We start from the raw sequence: 19,424 nt of genomic DNA, 5'->3' as shown, positions 1-19,424 counted from the left end.
ATTTATCCTCACCGAAAGGATCAGCCACATCGAACTCAGTCTCAGCATCCGGATTTCCATGACTCGCTCACCAACTCAGGTATGGATTAGATTCCAAACTCCCAAACATACAAAACAAGTACATACATGGTACTTTTGTAAATATTTTCTAAAAGAAACTCTAATTTTGCAAGGAAACTTTCAAATACAAAAGACATACTCAGGTCAACCTTACCCACAAATGAAAAGTGTATCCATGTAACCATGTGAGAAAAGATAATTTCATCCCATTACTATAATAATTAAGCCAATAAAAGACATTAGTCTTATAATTGAAAAGTAAAAAGACTTGCTGACCATCCTGTAGTAATAGTGTCTTGCAGCAAGCAATATGTACATGGAATTTTTAAGAGATGTTCCTATTGTAACTTAGTCTATGTTTCAACATCCGTAAAAGGATCAATGATGAAATTTTCTTGAAACAAAAAGGTTAACAATTCAAGGGCTTAAAAGAAAAACAGCAAACTCAGGAAAGCACAAAGACTATTTTGGAGAGATGCTTTGTACATGACTACAATGTCTTCACAAAATTGTACAAGTGTACTTCACCATTGAGTTAAAGATTTCTAGAAGACAAGGAGTAGTACATTACTTAATCCATTGTTGCCTACATTTTTAAGAAAACTTGTTGCCTGATTGAATGAAATCTGTCACAAGGTTTTAGAAAATGTTGTAGGATAAATTACAAAATCACTAAGTTTGGTCTAGCTTCAGGTAATCAAACTTTGATAGTCTTGTTTTGTAGAGATTCATGTTGATTGACAGAGGTTGAAAATTCTTTTTACTTATTGTAGCTTTTATTTCACCTTCCGTCCTATAGTAAGACAAGGGGATGAGATTTTCATTTAGGTGGATGGCTTCGAAATATTGGTTGAATTATATATATATAAGTAAAGAAGATTAAGAGAATGAGAAAATACATGTTAGAAAGTTTTATAAAATTTTTTAAAAATTAGGCTACTAGTGACATGTACAATCCAAAATTGAATGCTGGACAAAAATTCACTTGCGAATCTAATTTTAAGAAGGCAATTGAAAACTTCAAATGGAGATAGAGATGCATTATTTAAAAAAAAATTACAAAATTCGAATGATGGTAGTTTATCAACAACCATATTGCAAGTGGTTTATCCTGACTTGAAAGTCCAAACATTGTGAGTTCTATCTTGTGAAAACAATGGGACCTAAACATAGTTATAGTAGATTATTGAAGCTAAAATATGTTACAACCACTTATCCTACCAAGAAATATATGAGTTACTTGACATTGAATATGATTAGCATTGGAGACTTCACATAGGAGATGCACATTGACTTAAATATCAACATCACCAAAAAGCAAGCAAATCTATAGGGCATTTCAAAAGGCTAAACTAAATAAGTGAATAACAAGCAATAGAAACTTTTTATTTTACCTTTATATCATTCCAGTTCAACTATTACTGTTCTATTTTTTGCATTTATAAGGTTCTAGAATGACTTTACCATTTGAAGTAGCTGTAAACTTCTTTGTCTTGTCTTTCAAAAAAATTAAATACCCCATTCAATTAGATATTCCATCATATACTACCTCTATTTTTATGAAATCTTCTTTGATAACCATAAAATCAGTGACATTATTACATATTTAGGGCAACCATAAAATTTTTGCAAAGGAAAGACTTTTACAAGATTACTAATTACTATCCAAACAATCTCACTACAATAGCAATATATGATTTTATTGGCCCTCCAATTTTGAAAAAGATCCACTCATCACTTCATTTGTCATTAAATGCAAATCTCTATGCCTTACTTTATGTCACAATCTTTTTGCTCGATTGATTGGCAAAAAAGAGCCCCCCGGGGCTAGACCATCTGGTCTTGGGCTTCTTCCGAAACTCCAAGGTCAAGTGGTCGAATCCCACTTAACTCCCGGTGCGCTTGGGGTGGCGGTGTACTTGGGCGCAGGGGATTAGTCGGACAGCCTTCGGGTCTTTGACCCGGACACCCTTGTGATGACAAAAAAAAAAAAAAAAGATTGGCAAAAAAGACCGAGATTGATGTGAAAAAATTTCAACAAAATCGGCTATGCACTCTCGCTTTCATGGCATAGATCGAGGATGAAGAATCAGTCACTATTCTTCTTCTAGGGTTGGAAGATTTTTCAGCTAACTTTAAAGAGAAAGGGTTCAATTTTCTTTTGAAAAATCTACCCTACTTGATTCGATGAATCTACCCTGCATTAAGTGTTCAATAGTAGTAGTGAGATTTGAATTTTTTTGATTAGTTCGTTATATAGGAACCAATTAAGCAAAAAAAAAAAAATTTCTTAATTGGAGGACTATATTGTTCTATTTTAGAGATAGAGAACTATAACCTAAATTGGTAAAAAGATTGGAAGGATGATTTAGGTCATTTGCACTTTTTTTTTAACCAACTAAATTATACAAAATGTCATTGGTAACATCCATTTGTTGGCTTTAGATACTTTTTTTTGTTCATTGGTTTTAGATTTTTCTTTAAGGTTAAATGCAAAATATGCCTTTCAACTATCCTAGTAACTTGCCCCCTATACCATCAATTACACCTTATACCATTAATTGCAACAATCCGGTGACTTATGCTTTCAATTTATGGTAAAACATTCAAATCAGGTCAATTTAGCAATTTTTTTTGGACAAAAAGATTGTATTGTCCCCTAAATAACTACATTTCCTAGAATACCTTTGTGTTCCTTTTCTTTTTTCATCTTCTCCTTCCCTACACTGTCAAAATCATTGTCATTGTGGTCGCCAAATTAATCTTCTTTTCTCTTTAATAATATTTTTCTTCAAAAATCTTTTGGCACATCCTCATGGGAATTTTATAGACAATCAAGAATCACCATGCATGGACAAGAGCAAGGGTAGTTCCACTATCAAACTTCCCCTATTCTTCTCCTATTGTTGTTATTCCCATGTATCACCATTACCATAGACCCATGTAATAACAACAATTGCATCAGATTCATTTGGCAGATTTAATCACAATGTAGAGATTATTATTGCCATCGACAACTTGGTTGAGTCAAGGAGTTAATTCATTTAATTAATTAAAAATAAAAAAGATGAATGCTTCTTTATCAAATCCAATTGGCCTTTTTTTCCCTTCCCTTTTCTTTGCGTGGGTTTTTGAGCTAAGCCATCTCTAAGTCCATTATAAGGAAGGAAAAATAAAGGGTTGAGGAAATCAAATTTATGGGGCAAATTCGAGATCCAATACTTGATGATTAAGATGAATATTCTCCAAGGTTTCAACGAAAATAGCAAGACAAAAGCCACCTTGCTTTGACAAAAAGCCAAATTGGTGAATTTTGCCTTTGATTTAGAGATTTTGCAAGATTGCAACACCTGAGTCGTTGTAGTTATGTTCATAAGTGTAATGCTATTCCATGAAAATTACTACTAACTACAAAATAGGAAACCTTATAGTAGTAATTTATAACTAAAGCTAACTGGTGATTTGGAGTTGGAGACAGAGTCCTGAGTCAAAAGGAAATAGAGAGCTACAAGTTGGAATACATAAAAAAGTAATTTTATATTCGAAGGAAAAGCTATTAATATGCCTGGTTTAGATTGAAGTGGTCAGCTTAACATTTGCAAAATAAGTGGATTTTTGGCTACTTGATTTCTTTGATTTAGATAAATTTGTCATTCCAACTCTTGTTCAATTTGGTTTGAGTAATCTGCCAAAATTTGAGAGTAGGAGGTGATACATTATTGCAATTGGTAGTTCAGGGGCAAGTTACAAAATAGAGATAGTTGAGGTGGGTGTTTTGCAATTAACCCTTTCTTTAACCAACTAAATTATACTGATGTAATTTGCAAGTCCTTATGGATGAATAAATATTAGGAGCTTTGTATCCTAAGATAAGATTGTAGAGGGACACTCCTTCTTGCCTCAAATTCCAACAAGATGATGATTGATGTATTGACCAATAATGTTTTGTACTTGTATTGATTATTTAAATAGTAGAAAATGGGGTTAATAACACTTTGTCCTCCTGAACTAAGGAAGTAGTCGCACTTTACCCCTCTCAACCTTAAAATATACATTTTAGCTCCATAAGAATTAGTCAGAGTTAGGAATACCAAAAAAAAAAAAAAAAATTGAGTGCAATGACATTATTACCTTTTTATTCATGGACTCATACATAACTTAGTATCATTTCCTTTCATTGCTAAAATATTTATAGCTTCTCAATCATATCAACTATATAGAATATCAAACTAAGAAAAGTTAAAAATGATTAATATTTAGTTTATATCTTTGAAATTTTTTCTGTTGGATTAATGTTCACATTTATATATGTTTTGTTCAATATATTAGACTTTAACTCAAACAAAATGGATAAATAAGACAACAGTAAAAATGAATACAACTGTCAAATTTTCCCATCAAGGGTAATGCTAAACTCATTTTAAAGTAGTTTTTATTATTTTTATTTATTATTTTCATTTTTATTTATCAAATTAGTCCAATATTAAATTCTTAATCAAATGGCTGATATGCCTTATTTTTAAAATTAGAGAAGGAAAATGGAAACTAAATCAAATTTCATTTTTTTTAAAAAAAGGCAATAATAGTAAGCTTTAAATATATCAACAAAAAATGAAAATAGTATTAGCCTAAAAGTTCACATAAACTAAAATAGTAAAAAAACTACTTTTTTAGTACTATTACCTTTTTTTGGAAAAGAAATTTGGTAATTATATGTTTATTTTAGTATTGTGTTATTTATTATTTTTATTTCACTTAAAGTATAATAAATTGAACAAAACATATATAAAAGTGAATATTAATCCAACATAAAAAATCTTAAGGATCTAAACTAAATATAAACTTTTTTTAGCTTTTTTCAAATATTGTTATATAGTTGATAAGATAGAGAAGATGCATACTTTTTAACAATGAGAGGAAATAAATAACAATGAGTTATAGATAATTTCATAAATAAAAGGGCAATAATGCTATTGCACTCACTTTTTTTTTTTTTTCAATATTTCTAACCTTGACTAGTTTTCATAGGGGGGTAAAGTGCACACATTTAAGATTGGAGGGGTAAAGGTGTGACTACTCACTAAGTTCAGGGTGGTAAAGTGTTATTAACCCTGAAAATATGCTAGCCAAATGGTACCTTGACATCTTTTCCCCTTTCTCTTCAGCTTCAAAACAATGCTTCAAAGCAATCAATTTGTGGCATCACTAACAAAACTCCGAATTATGAAGAGAAAAACATCAAGCCAACCTGCATCATCAACCCCTCCATCATCTCCACATCAATCTCCCCATTTCCCCGTCAAACTGAACTCCATATTCGATTCCAAAAAACCCAAAAACATACTCAAGAATTCCCCTGCAATCACCACAAAAGCCAGCGGGGAATGGGTACCATTGAGTATTGGAAAATCAGAGCTTTATTTACCTCTTACTTTCCCCACAGGCCAAACATTCAGGTGGAAAGAAACTGGCCCACTTCAATACACAGGTGTTATTGGGCCCCACTTGGTGTCACTGAAGCAGCTTGAGAATGGTGATGTGGGTTACCATTTTCATCATACAGAGTGTGAGGAAAGTGCAAGATTGGCGCTTTTTGACTTTCTGAATTTGGGGATTTCTTTGTCTGAAATTTGGGAGGAATTTAAGGTGTCTGATTTGCGGTTTTGTGAGCTGGCAAGCTATTTGGAGGGAGCCAGAGTGCTTAGACAGGACCCTCTTGAGTGTTTAATTCAGTTTCTTTGTTCATCGAATAATAATATAGGGAGGATTACTAAAATGGTTAATTTTTTGTCTTCTTTGGGGAAGTATTTGGGGAATGTTGGAGGGTATGATTTTCACGAGTTTCCGGAGATTAATCGGTTGGCTATGGTTTCTGAAACAGAGCTCAGAGAGGCCGGTTTTGGTTACAGGTTGGATTCTTGGATCATATTCTGTTATTTATACTGTAACCTTCTTTCAAAATGTAAGATTTTTCATTTTATTGTACGATTAGAATTAGAAATTGATTTGTTCAGTAGAGAAATTTTGGGACTTCTGAGTACTAATTGTGCAATTGAAGCTAGCATATGTGTGCTTTTAATGGTGATTGAATTGCTCTTTTTGTATTTGGCATCAAGTGGCAATTTCTTGTTTTAGTCTGAACCCCTGTATGAGAATTGTGATTATGTTATGGGGGAAATTAGTGGAGCTGAGGCAAAAGGCTCCATGAATGTTGGTTGATAAGATAGTCATTATAGCCTAAAAAGCAAATCTAAATTTTGATGTGTATGGGAGTGAATGTGAAAACATAAGCAAATCTAAAGTTGGAAGTGAAATAGGAATAAATGTGAAAAATATGGAGTCAGTCAAAGTAATCAATGAACGATCTGCTAATCTTTGCAAGAATCTAATTTCCTGGAAGGCTTGAAAAAAATTGTAGTAGTAATGATGAGTATGACAGAAACATAGAAACATGCTACAAAAATAAGGATAAATTGATTTTATACGTGGTTGTGGTCAGTTAAATTCTTTATTCTTAGCTATTTTTTCTGTAAAGTGTAAGCTGATTTGTCTTAGTGATGCAAATGGGAACAGGGATCCGGTAGTAGGCTTAGGTTGTCAGGAAAGGATGTGTCTGGGTTCAATTTTCTCTTTTTCTTAGTACATCTTATAATCCGGCTCGCTTATAAAACGCTGCAAAGATTAATGGACCAATTACGGTACAATAGAATTGCAATTCACTAGTCCGGGATTTGACAGCAGATTCAAAAGTTAGCGAGTATGACAGTTTTAATTTGCTATGGAAGGCAGACCTTGTGAATTTATCAGTGGAAAAGGGATGATCTTACTGACTGGTTTAACTGAAGTTTGTTCTAACTGTACCAGTTAGGGAACCCCAGCTCTCTGAAAAGGTCTTTGGTCTGATTGTGGTTTAGCTTAATCTGTTGTAGATAGTTTAGTGATGGCTAAATGTAGTTTTGCGCAATTTTAATTTCATAGATATGCACAAATTACTAAATGATTTTAAGGTTCGCTTAAATATGGGTTGACTTTGTCCTGATTAAACAGAGTATCTTACCTATAACAACTTGATTTTAGCTATTTTAGCATTTAAAAAGAAGGATTAATTAGTTTAGACTTCTTAGTTTTTTTGTTGAATCAATCAGATTATGCATAGTAAAGAGTATGCCAGGATTAAGGATCGGAATCTTTCTATGATGTAGTTTTTTATCCTGGAATGTCAAAGTTACCTGTCCACACAAAGTAAACAAGATTTGAAAAATTTTTCTTTCTTCCTTATGCTAACATGCTGGATTCTTTTGTACACTCATCAGATCATGCTTTACCTGAACTGTATTCTTGTGTGTTAATTTTCTAAATCTTCTCTTTCTCAAACTCTCTCCAAGCTTGCACTTAGATGACAATTGTAGCAAGCTTTACTCTCTTTGATATCAAATATCCACGTAGTAAATGTTTATTTACCTAGGTTAAGGAATTCACAGATGCTGCTTTTAGTCAATAAGTATCTTAATCTAGTGACCTAACAAACCAAGTGATGGGCAGCTATTGCAGTTAGGGGCAGGTTTAGAAGTTACGTCCCTTGCCTGATAAGGAAGCTCTTACATGATTCATGAATCTCTAATAAATTCTCAAGTTCTGCACTAAATTAAAATTTGAGGTGGAGAATTCCATAAATTCCCAAATCAACTCCACTAACAAAAAGAAACTTCTATCCTTTAAAGAGATAAATGGTCATGCTCTGGAAACATTTATATGACAAACATCTTAAGCATATATTATTAATGAGAAAACATACATTGGGAGACAATAATAAACTCTGCAGTTAGGAAGCTAGTCCCTTGCAAGAAGATAGTTACATCTAATATCTGCCAACCCAAGTCTTCTTATTTTTCTGAATAATCTCAATCAAATAAAATGTTCTCCAAGGTCATGCAAATCATTCTCCTACTACTACTTTATTTGCAGGATTATACTTTATTGAAGGTACTTGAATCTTTGTACATTTGATCTTTTATTTCAAATGCTGCAGATATTTAACCATATTTTCATTGTCAAAACATGAATAGGGCAAAGTACATTATAGGTACCGTAGAGGCTTTGCAATCAAAACCCAGCGGTGGTCTGCAATGGCTTGCTGCTCTTCGTAAACTAAATCTTGAAGAGGCTGTTGATGCTCTTGCTTCGTTACCTGGAGTTGGTCCCAAGGTGGCTGCCTGCATAGCACTCTTCTCTCTAGATCAACACCATGCTATTCCTGTTGATACGCATGTGTGGCAGGTTAGCCCCTGAAAATTGATCTTTGAAGATGTACATTTCCCATAATAAACTGATATGATGAGGATCTTTGACATTCTTAATGTTTTCTGCTGATCAAAAAACTTGAGTTGATGTTCTCCAGTCCTCAGAGGCTTGTTTGACAAGGAGAAAAGCTTATGTATTATCCCACCTTTCTTGTAACCTATAGTAAACATTTTTGAGGTTTTTGACTCTAGTTTATAGATACCGGTCACTGCTCAAGTACATAACTTTTCTTTGAACTGATTCTTGGCTGATTTTCGCTTGAATGTATTTCAGAGGTATTAAAGGTGGAACACTCCCAACACGCTCCCCTCCAACTCCAAACCAGGATAAAAAAGGAAAAAAAAAAATAGAAAGAGGCATCGAGGAAGTAAAAATCCTAGTTGATAGTTTGGTAAAAGCTCTTGCTGTTCTCAGGGTAATAAATTGTTTAGCTAAAACAAGGAAAGGGCAGGTTATTACTGTTGTAGAAAAAATACTAGAAAATGGACTCAAGGTTGTATGGCATTACACCTTGTCAATTTACTTTTATTCTTCTGCATGGAAAAAGGTGTTGCATCTTATGAAAGTGATACACCCAACGAAGATTACCTGGTCATATATAGAACTTACCTTATTGGTATACATATGGCATGCATTTTACCTCTATTTCTTAAGATTTTGATTTCTATAAACTGCTAACTAGAATATCCTTCTAATATGGGTTGAGAAAGATTGCAACGCAATACCTCATCCCTGAGCTTTCAGGCACCCGTTTTACACCAAAACTTTGCAGCCGCGTGGCAGATGCTTTTGTGTGCAAATATGGGAAATATGCTGGCTGGGCCCAAACTCTACTTTTTATTGCTGAGTTACCTTCACAGAAAGCAATCCTGCCTTCAAGGTTTTGCGATGCTGAAAAAGTTAAGCCTGCCAAGTCAAAAGAAAGGAAAAAGGGGGCGCACAATGCTAGAAGTAGAAGTATGGATGGAAATGAAAATATTGTTCTTCATTTTTTTTATTCATAAGGGTTGGAGTTATTCTTCAAGGAAACAATTTCCTGCATGTGCAAAATTAGCTGAAGTGAATGTCAAACAGATGGAATCTGGAGACCTCTTTGCTGTATGATAGTCTGAGATTTTTAATTGCAGATATTGTAGCAGTAATTGGAGGCACAATTTCCTATCTTTCGGCTACTGTTGTTTCTCTTTAGTGCGTTATTCTTCTGATCAATTGTTTCTTTTCTTTCTGTTTTTTGGTACAAAGGTGACTTTCTTGTTTGTTTTCTGCTGAACTGCTCATCAAGCATGATGTTTTTTCACTCTGCATGTATGTGCATTTGGAGATGCAGCATCTGTGAATTTCTTTTGTTGCTCTTCATCTTTATTGTGCGGTTAAGAAAAAGATAAGGACCATAAAGAATACTTGGAAGACACTTTCCTAAAAGAAGAGTTAAGCTATTATGAATGAAAATAAAATGTTACATAACTGTGGCACTGATATTGCTAGTCACTAGTTCTTTGTAGGGTAAGTCACTAAAAAGCATCAAACGTTTCTGACAGGATTTATCCTCATTGTTCTATTGCAGGTAATGTAGCAACAGCGAGGCAAGAGTAGCACCATATCTGTCTGTTCAAAACACTCTGTTGGTATCTAGATTCTACAGCTATCACATCTGAAGGAGAGGTAGATTCTATTTGAAGAGTATTATTATTGGACTGAGATTGATGATTACCCAAGAACAACTTGCGACAAGTATTCTTTAAGCATCTACTTCATATAAACATTGTTCCTCTAATGACTGATATGCTATTTTAAGTTTCAATTTTTACACTGATGTTCCAATTTGAGGGACTGATAATCATCCTCCTAATTACCCAATTCGACTAAATGTTGTGTTTAAATATTTACTCTTGAGGAAATGATTACAAGTTCTACAAAGTGGTGTGGGTTTTTTCCGTATGTTTTCATTGATAGTGCATATTATTCAACATCAGAGATAATAGCAATAGAGACTTCTAGCTAATTTGATTAGCATATGTGATGATCAAATTGGTTCATGGTAAATGTTCAAAGCACTGAAAGATTCCCTAAAGGTAATGAATGAGATTACAATTATTCAAACCTTTCATGTTTTACACTCTTAGATAAGTTTTTGCTCTTTATGCATCTCAAAAAATGTTAAATGTAGCCACAAAACTTTCCCTTTTTGACATCTTAGTAAAACTTTTTGGGTGCACTATACTACTTATTTAAGTTCCCTACATTGCGGAGTGCAATACACAGCAATTATTATTATTATTTTTTTTGGGAAGATGAAATTGAATCCCATGATTTGCATTACTTTAGTATTTCGGAGGCTTTTGCAGTTGGTGCAACAACATTTTGTGTCTGTATTTCCTTCTAATCTAGATCAGTACACAGAAATAGCTTTAAAGTTTAAAGATAAGTATAAAGATATATAGTAACAAAATACCAGGTCTGGTATGGAGAGCTATCAGCTGCGAGGAATGAGACCCAATACCTACATATACTCTGGCCATTGATCCATGCTTCACCTTTACCCATGCAGCCAAGGTTTACTGCTAAAGGAACATCAAACATAATCTGTTGTTTCCAATCAAATGAATTTCTTTCAAATCACGTACAACTCAAACTATATGTGTTTCAAGAAAACATGGATGAGAGAAAAAAAAAAAAGAGAGAAGGATTTGAACTGTTAGTATTATTTTTTGACATGCGATAAGATCATAAAAGGTGCATTGAAGCTTTGAACTTTTAGATAATGGACTTTTCTTTACAGAATGATCTTATATTTTGTAAATAGATTTAAAGATCAATATTGTGCTCTAATAATGGGTTTTATCTTAGTGGGGTATCTTCAATATGGGAATCTATGATTTCACTCTACTGGTCTACTGAGTCAAACTTCATCACTGGTACAATTGATTTCTTGTTACCTGTTCCAAAGTTTTTACTTACTATGATTAATTCCTTTGTGATGGTGCAATGGCAGTAAGACTTTCCTTTTATACAATATGGAATACCTTTTATCTGTATATGGGGAGGAAATGGGAAACCTAATCATAGTGAATAAGTTTTTACTTCCACTATTGCTTCCTTCTGCAATTAAACAAGGTCGGGAAATAGGTGAAAGTGCTCTGCACAATGTTTAGACCAAAGATACATTCATCTAGTGAAGCCTTTTTTTTTGCAGTTAAGATGTTTTGTGACATTTCCAAATGATAAAATTAAAAGCTCCAAAACTTGCCTGGGTGGTGTTGAATGCTACGGTCTTGTAATCAGGTAAAAATAAAAGCTCTAAATTGATGTTTGAGGTAGTTCATACGAAGGATTTTGGAACTGCACCACCAGTTATGTTGCATTGTCCTTGTTCACAAGGAAAGCTGCACAGTGACTCTGCATTGCATATGTTGGCCTGTGTCAATTAAGTTGATCAGTATTGTGGTGTATTTAACATCTGATGAATATTTTGTTGATTTTATTCTTCCATTTATTTCCCCTTAGCGGGAGAGTTGAAATGCATAACCAGGTACTGTCATGGTTGCTAGCTTCAGAGAAATCTCAATATGGAAAATGAGATAACCACCATCTGAAAAAAAATGAAGTTGCTAATCTTTCTTATTGCTAACCTAATGGTGCTATGGTTGTTATCTAGAGAGTATTGTATGTGAGGATAGCTTTATTGCTGCATGTTACTCCTTGAGGTGTCCATAAGTTTTGCTTGTTACTGGAATCTAATTATACCGTGAGATTGGATTGCCTACCATATTCATCAATAGGAGCTTGATCATAATAAATTGTGATTATACTTACCAAAAAAAAAAAGTTGTGATTATGTATTATGATGCTGTTCTGCCAATATTGGTACCTCCATAACCCTAGAGCACAACTAACACAACCAACCATGTTACATCAAACTTTTGGTACTATGAGCTATAATTGATTAACAGTATATCTAAATTAAGTGGACGAGATAAAATGGATTTTCATTCCATATCGTTATGGATGAGATAAAATGGATTTTCATCGTAAATCAGGTGAAATGGTTTACATATCACTCCTTCAAGATGGTGGAGGGGTGGAAGTCTTGTGAGATTGTTTCTGTCTCTCACCCTGTACTAGTTTATAAAGCTTCTGTTCTTCCTTGGTATGATTAAAGCATTGAGTGTAATATCTTGTGCTGATCCATAGACTTGATAACTTCAAGCCAAAACAGAAAACTAATTCTCAGGATATTTTGTTACACTCAATCATCTATGCATCTATACACTGACCCTTATGGTTTGATTTCTTACAGACTTGTCCAAATCTGTCCAGATTGATGGTGTGTTGGGCGAATTAGACCCTATTAATGTCACTCGACATTTCCTCCCCTTATCGTGTTTTATCTGCAAATTTTGAAAACCTGAGTTTGTTCATTTTGCAGAGGCAGTGGAACTGCAACGGTAGCCCCTTTTGCATCAATCTTAATACTGTGTGAAAAGATGATGCATTCATGAAAAGAATACTCATGCTTCACACGTTAAAAATTTGTCAAGCCATACATTAAATGTTCGTGTTGTTTAGAAATGCATCATTAATATAGACTAGCTAAGATTGGCCTACTGAAAAATTTCTCGAGGATATTCATATAGTTGATATCCTACTGATTTTAGAGAAGTGATTACATCTGGATCAGGTGCATCATCTTGCTTGCACGTTTCCCATGCGAGCCAATTTGATGTCCTACAGCTGTGGCTGCAGCCCATCGGGCATTAGGTGGACCTTTGTCTCTAAAAGCTTTCTCTACATTTTGGTACTCGTTCTCAATCTGCAGTATTCAACTGCAGCATGACAGCTTCAAATGCATGGTGCTGTGTCAATTGTAATAATAATATATCAACCTGTTGAAGAATGATAGGCCTCCTTATGGAGCTTACACTCCTAGTTTGAACAAGTTGGTCCCTTCGTGGACATCCGGAAAAATTGGAACGATACAGAGAAGATTGGCATGGCCTCTTGCCCCTGCGCAAGGATAACATGCACAAATCAAGGAATGGATAACAAGTTGCCAATTCTTCTTGTGTAGTTTGGCATGTAATATTGTCATAAAAGAAAAAGAAAATGTGATTGGCAATAACTCTATTATGCCATATTGACATCTCGTGACTTTTTGATTGTGAAGTTCTCTTGATCAACTAGATATGAACTTTGAAAAGTATGCTAAATGAACCATGGAACACATTTAGCTGGGAAAATGAACTAATTCTTAAATTTACCTTTTAATGGAGTTGAAACCAGAACCAGTCTAAATTTGAGAAGCACTTCTGCGGCTTGCAAATAGATTGTTGTCTGTGGTAAACGAAACTGGCTGACCTTAAAGGGTTCATTATCAGGTAGGAAAACGATTCTTTGGGAAATCATGCTACCAAAATGGTAGATCTCTTAAGCACCATATCATTTTCTTTAGTGATGGCTGATGAAGGTATATGATAATATTTTCCTATTTATGCAATAGACACGATCTATATTTATATCTACATCTATAGCTATTTAGATCTACATTTTATATTAAAAGAACGAGTTCGATTGGTGATTTAGATTTTCTTTCCAATTATATTCTAATCAAAAAAGGAAAAATTCAATAATGATTAATTGTTCTGATTCTTTCTATTGTATGCAGAATTAATTTGAACTAGGAGAGACAACAAAATCTTTTTGGTGAACTAGTCAAACTCAACTATTTTTGAATTTCAATGCCATAGAACTCAAACAATTGGGATTAAAAAGAAAAGTTTGTTGAAGGGTATTTAAATTGACATTTACAACAGCCTACGTTTAATTCAACAAGAAAGGTTATTGTGGGATTCGATATCCGTTTTGTAGAGATTAGGAATTCAAATCGTGTTGAATCTTACTCGTTAGGATAGTGATATATAGTTCGAGAAGTCTCAGTTAAAGAGCATTCTCATTTTAATGTGGTTGATGTGACCTGTGTTGCCTGACGTTGACACCAACAGAGTCTATTTGACATATCTATAGCTGATTTATAACTTATCTACGATCATAAAGACAACTTGACCTACAAGGTATAATATACAATTTTGCCTATAAATACTCCCTTTTCTCCGGACATTTGAGGTAACAGATAATTTTCTAATCATCTCGTTACTCTATTCCTAAGCCTTCTTCCCACTTCCCTATCTTTGGCTTGAGCATTGGAGATACGATGGGGGATAAAATCCCCTCCTCTCCTTTGTTTATTCTTGTTGTGAGCGCAGGACACCCCACCCGTTTACATAAAGGACTGGATCGGCTAAACCCGTGCTCGTATAGTTTTGCCATTAATGATTCCTATAATTCAAAAGAATATGTTTTGCAACCCATGAATTGGTTTGAAAGGGAGTTAGGAACAAGAGCAACCACTGGCCCTGATCCAGTGGCCACCAGTAGGAATTTAAGCTACTTAATGGATGTAGGTTAGGGGGATGAACCCCCTTTACAGTTTACTCTCTCCAGAGTTTCCTGGGTTATTTTGCTCCTTTTGTCTCTTTCAATAAATGTTAGTCATGCAACTTTTGAAATACGTTTCCCACTCAACATTGGACCTAAAAGTAGAGGTTTTGTGATTTTTGCCCAACGCACTCAAAACTTCTCATGAATATTGTGTGAAAGCATTAATTATTAAAGAAACCAAAAAAGAAAAGTAAAAAAAAAAAATCTTTGACATACGAGTCTGTTAGTTGGTAACAATATGATCAAATTTACTCCATTCATTATGTTATGATTTGTTTTTTTGGCAGGCAGGATTGGTTTTGGTGCTACGTAAGAGCATATTCAAATGTAAGCTGCTTTGAGAGCGAGCAAAAAGCTCTTCTCGAATTTAAGAGAGGTCTAGTTGACAAATCAAATCGTTCGGCATCCTGAATTAGAGAAAATTGTTGTTTATAGGAAGGAATTGACTGTGGCAGGAACACTCTGGCATGTAGTGAAACTTGATCTTCGTAATAACACTACTTTTTATTCTGATCGATTTATCCATGGGGACATCCAAAATTATATCTCTATCCTGCGTAAAACTTGCTTGGGAGGCCAGATAAGTCCTTCATTAGTGAACTTGTAGCATTTGCATTACTTGGATTTAAGCTCGAATTATTTTGCAGGAATTCGGATCCTCCCAACATTTATAGGATCCGTAAACCCATTTCATTGCACCATTGAAGCAAGGGTTTGGGAGGTATTTTGTGCCTATAAAAGGCTCATAAACGCAGCCCTAAAGAGAAGGAACAAGGGAGAGCGGTGGAGGGAAAAGAAAAACAGCAAAAAGAGAGAGAAACGGAGAGAAAAGGAAGAAAGACTTGTTGCAGAATTTTCGCAAAAAAGGGCTGATTTTCAGCCATTTTTTGAAGGGATTTTGTATTTCATTTTAGCTTGATTCGAGTAGATTTTGGTTTCTATGCAAACTAGGTAGTTAGAAGAAGAGGTTTTGTTCAGATTCTTCTTGCAAAAAACATTGAAAAAGCCCCCAAATTCGGACACCAAATCCGCTACTTCGTTTCACTGGTGCATGCCTGAAAACTGAGCCAGGGTGGATCGTTTGGCTCTGTTGATGATCCAAATCCGATCTCAGTTTTACCCCTTTATGTTTTTTCTTTATATCTACACCATCTACGCTCATTAGGGAATAATCTTTGTTCAGAAGATCTTTAGAAAAAAGGCTTGCAAGTCTCTCAAATCTGGGCCAAAATTCAATGCACCATCAGTCTTGAAGTGAGTTCCTGGAAGTTTTGCAGCTTCACTTTGTCGCTCTTAAGTTCATCTTCCTTCAAAGTTTATTGCATCCTCTCATTAAAAGGTAGCTCTTTTTGCTGGCTTTATCTCTATGTAAGCCTAAATCCTGACCCAAATCCGTCAAGACTCTCCTGTACTTGTGTTTGCCATTTCAATCTTTTAATATTTTTCTTCCTTTTGTGTATCATTTAGCTCATATTCTTGCTTTGATTTTGATTAAAGATATGATAATTATGTAATAAGGTCGGGTATTGATGATAGGATAGTGTAATATCGTGGTTTTGACTTGAAAATTCGATGCTTGTTTGGATTTTGGTTCCCTCCATTTTGACATGAAAACTCAGAAATGTTCCAGAAGGAAGAAAGCTTCTTCGTATAAGGCTGCTTTTTTTTAAAATTACAGTTTCGCCCCCAATTTTTACATAATTTCACTATAGCCCAAAAACTTCTGAAAATAGACCATTTTGACCCATTTTAAATTTTAATCATCGTTTACATATTTTAAAAATGTTTTTGGGTAGAATAATTCTGGGTTTTAGGTCAATATTAGGATTAAATAATTTTAGTTGATTTTTATCATGTTGGGTTTTAGTGAAATAGGTAATTTGGATTAAAAGGTTATTTTTGTTTGGGTTTAAGAGAGTGGGTTTGGTTTATTTTTTTTAGGTTTTTATCTTGTGCTGGAGGGTTAAAGCCCATCAGTTTTGTTGAATTTTTTGGGTCAAAATGATGGACTGGCCCGCTCCTTTTGCCTTGGACTTTTGATTGGGTTTCGGAGGCTTTGGCCCAAAGAAATAAGAAAGATGGCCCAATGACCCACTTCTCTCAAGATTTGATAATATAAGTTGCAAATCAGTCCCTGTACTTTTAAGTAATTATACTATGACCCTAAAAACTTTTAAATTCTTTCAATTAGGTTCCTAATGTAATTGCAAATAGCTTATCTTTATTTTTATTTTATTTTGACCCTTAAATTTTGTAATAATTACAAATTGACCCCTAAAAATTTTTTTGCAATTAAATCCCTAATAGTTTTGATTTCTTAAATACAAGTTGCTTTTCTTTTTTAATTGTTAATTGTACTTCATTTAAGTGCTTTAATTGATTGATTTCATGATTATTTTTATTTCTTTATAATTAAATTGATGCCTTGATAATTTTCTTGATTTTTGAGCATAAAATGGCAAATTTCACCCCATTCAACCACAACTTCAAGGGAGGTATCTTCTTTATTATTTTAACTTCTCTTATGTGCTCCTATGTGATTTTTATGTGTAATTACATCTTTTGAGTGCTTTTTGTTTCCTTTAATTACTCATTTTATTCATTTTAAGTTTCATTTATTCTATTTAATTTTGATGATTATTTGTGAGGCATTAATATGCCAAATTACAATAGATAGGTGCTCAAGACATGTATTTAGCTAGCCTATGTAATAGATAGGTTTTAATTTTTGCCAAAATGTATTTAGTTAGATAATTGTAATAGTTAGGTTATTATTTTTAAATTCCCCCCTTAGATTGTAGTTAGGGTTCCAAATGTAATAGTTAGGCCGTTATATGCGTTTCTTTGCTCGTGTGCTTGCATGCCTATGTGTTTATGTGTTTATTCGCTTTCTTTAGGATTTTTGCATCTAGATATCATGCGTACGTGTTATGTGATCTATGTGTTTTATATGTTTACTTGCTTTAATTATGTTTTATATGATTTATTTAATTATAATAAATGTATGACGTCACCACACTAGTTCAACGCTAGTTGTGGCCATTCCCCCCGATTTCTCACTAGTCCAATGCTAGTGAAGACTTTTAAAAATGTGCTAGTCCAATATTAGACCTTTTAGGCCGTTTTCGCGCTAGATTTATAGTGTTTGAGTGACATTCATCACATTTCATACATATTTTTCATTTTTAGGGTCTTTTCTCAACTTGCATGATATTTCATTTATATATTATATCCTTTACCCCTATGTATGCGAAACATGACATTTAGACTTGCATTCCATTTAGGAAATTAGATATAGGTTAGTTAATTTGCTTGACTAGGTTAGAGGAGTTATCCTTAAAAAATGGGAAATGAATGAGTGTGGCTTAGCACACTCTCATCCCCTCTATAAAAAGGAAAATTGAGTCACGAATCTTAGTCCCCTATACCCGTCATGTTGCATCCCTCTCTTAGGTCACATATATTTATTTTATCTATTATAATTCTTCTTTTTCTTTGAATCTCATATTTGCATATTCGTGACCTCTTTTAAGAATTATTTTTGGACATCACAATTAATGTGATTCGCACTAATTAAACTTTGAAGAGATATTTCGACCCGCTCGATATCCATTAGGTCTAGATTTGCATCCATATAGTAACATTCAAATGTGATAAGTTTTATAGGTTAGATTAAGAAAAATTTCGACTAAATCTCGCAACTAGCCGTAGCTAGGTTGAAAGGTTTGATTCTAGCAAATCTTTGCTTTCCCTTTCTTCAACCGTGATTCTCGAACTTTTTTCTTTTGTTTTCAAAGATTTGGAGTCTTTTAAAAAGGGTTTTATCTGTTTTTTTTTTATTAAAATACATTTTTAGGTGACTTGGTACACCTTACCTCGATATTAAGTGGCGACTCCTATTTTTTTCTAAAAAATCATTTTTAGACTATTATTTTGAGTCAAAATCATCGCATTTTTTAAAGTCCTATTTTAGGCCCTTTTCTTTTGTTTATTCTCTAAAATAAAAACTCATTTTCCAAATCAAATTCATTTTTCTAACACCTAAAACGTATATTTTATTTTTTCAAAAAAAATGGGGCGCGACACCTTTCCTGTGCAGGTTTCAATGGGATAGGGGTGTGCATTCGGTGCAAATTCGGTAATTCGGTGCACTGAATTCGGTGAATTCGGTTATTCTACCTGTAAAAATTTAAACCGTTTTCAATTCCGAATTGGGCATAATTGAATTCATTCCGCAACCGATTTCAAATTCGAAAACGGTAATGAATTCGGTTAAACCGAATTCATCTATGATTTATAAATTATTACTGATTTGATCCCTAAATTTATTCATAATTGAACACAGTACTTATGTTCTAATCATTTTGTGGTTTAATTGGCATTTATTTGATCACTTATACCTAGAATCCTTAGTCTATGATTTAAGAAACACATAAAAAGTGATTAATTTAAACTAAAATAAACCTTAGACTATACAATGATTGGTGATAATTTATGAATTTATAATTTACAATGATTAATTATAAGCAATATTAGTTAGTAGTTACAATGAATTTATAATTTACACT

At 33.7% G+C, this 19,424-nt stretch overlaps 1 protein-coding gene and 1 pseudogene across 2 annotated transcripts; both read left to right on the top strand.

Annotated features, from left to right (window-relative positions):
• The first annotated feature begins 5,226 nt into the window (after positions 1–5,226).
• On the top strand, positions 5,227–13,255 carry LOC113712792 (N-glycosylase/DNA lyase OGG1). Of its 2 annotated transcripts, XM_027236370.2 has the most exons (5): positions 5,227–5,969; positions 8,127–8,337; positions 9,072–9,318; positions 9,489–9,549; positions 9,926–13,255. In XM_027236370.2, coding segments are annotated over exons 1-5 (1,254 nt in total). In that variant the 5' UTR covers positions 5,227–5,235; the 3' UTR covers positions 9,927–13,255. The 2 variants fall into 2 exon arrangements, with proteins under 2 accessions (XP_027092171.1, XP_027092173.1); XM_027236372.2 differs by lacking the exon at positions 9,489–9,549.
• Positions 13,256–13,301: 46 nt separating this feature from the next.
• On the top strand, positions 13,302–13,411 carry LOC113713094 (U6 spliceosomal RNA; annotated as a pseudogene).
• The last annotated feature ends 6,013 nt before the right edge of the window (positions 13,412–19,424 follow it).

Source organism: Coffea arabica, chromosome 10e (genome assembly GCF_036785885.1).
Source record: "Coffea arabica cultivar ET-39 chromosome 10e, Coffea Arabica ET-39 HiFi, whole genome shotgun sequence".
NCBI classification, from domain to species: domain Eukaryota; kingdom Viridiplantae; phylum Streptophyta; class Magnoliopsida; order Gentianales; family Rubiaceae; genus Coffea; species Coffea arabica.
Note: the sequence above shows the minus strand (reverse complement) of the source record. Positions and strands in the feature narration are given on the sequence as shown.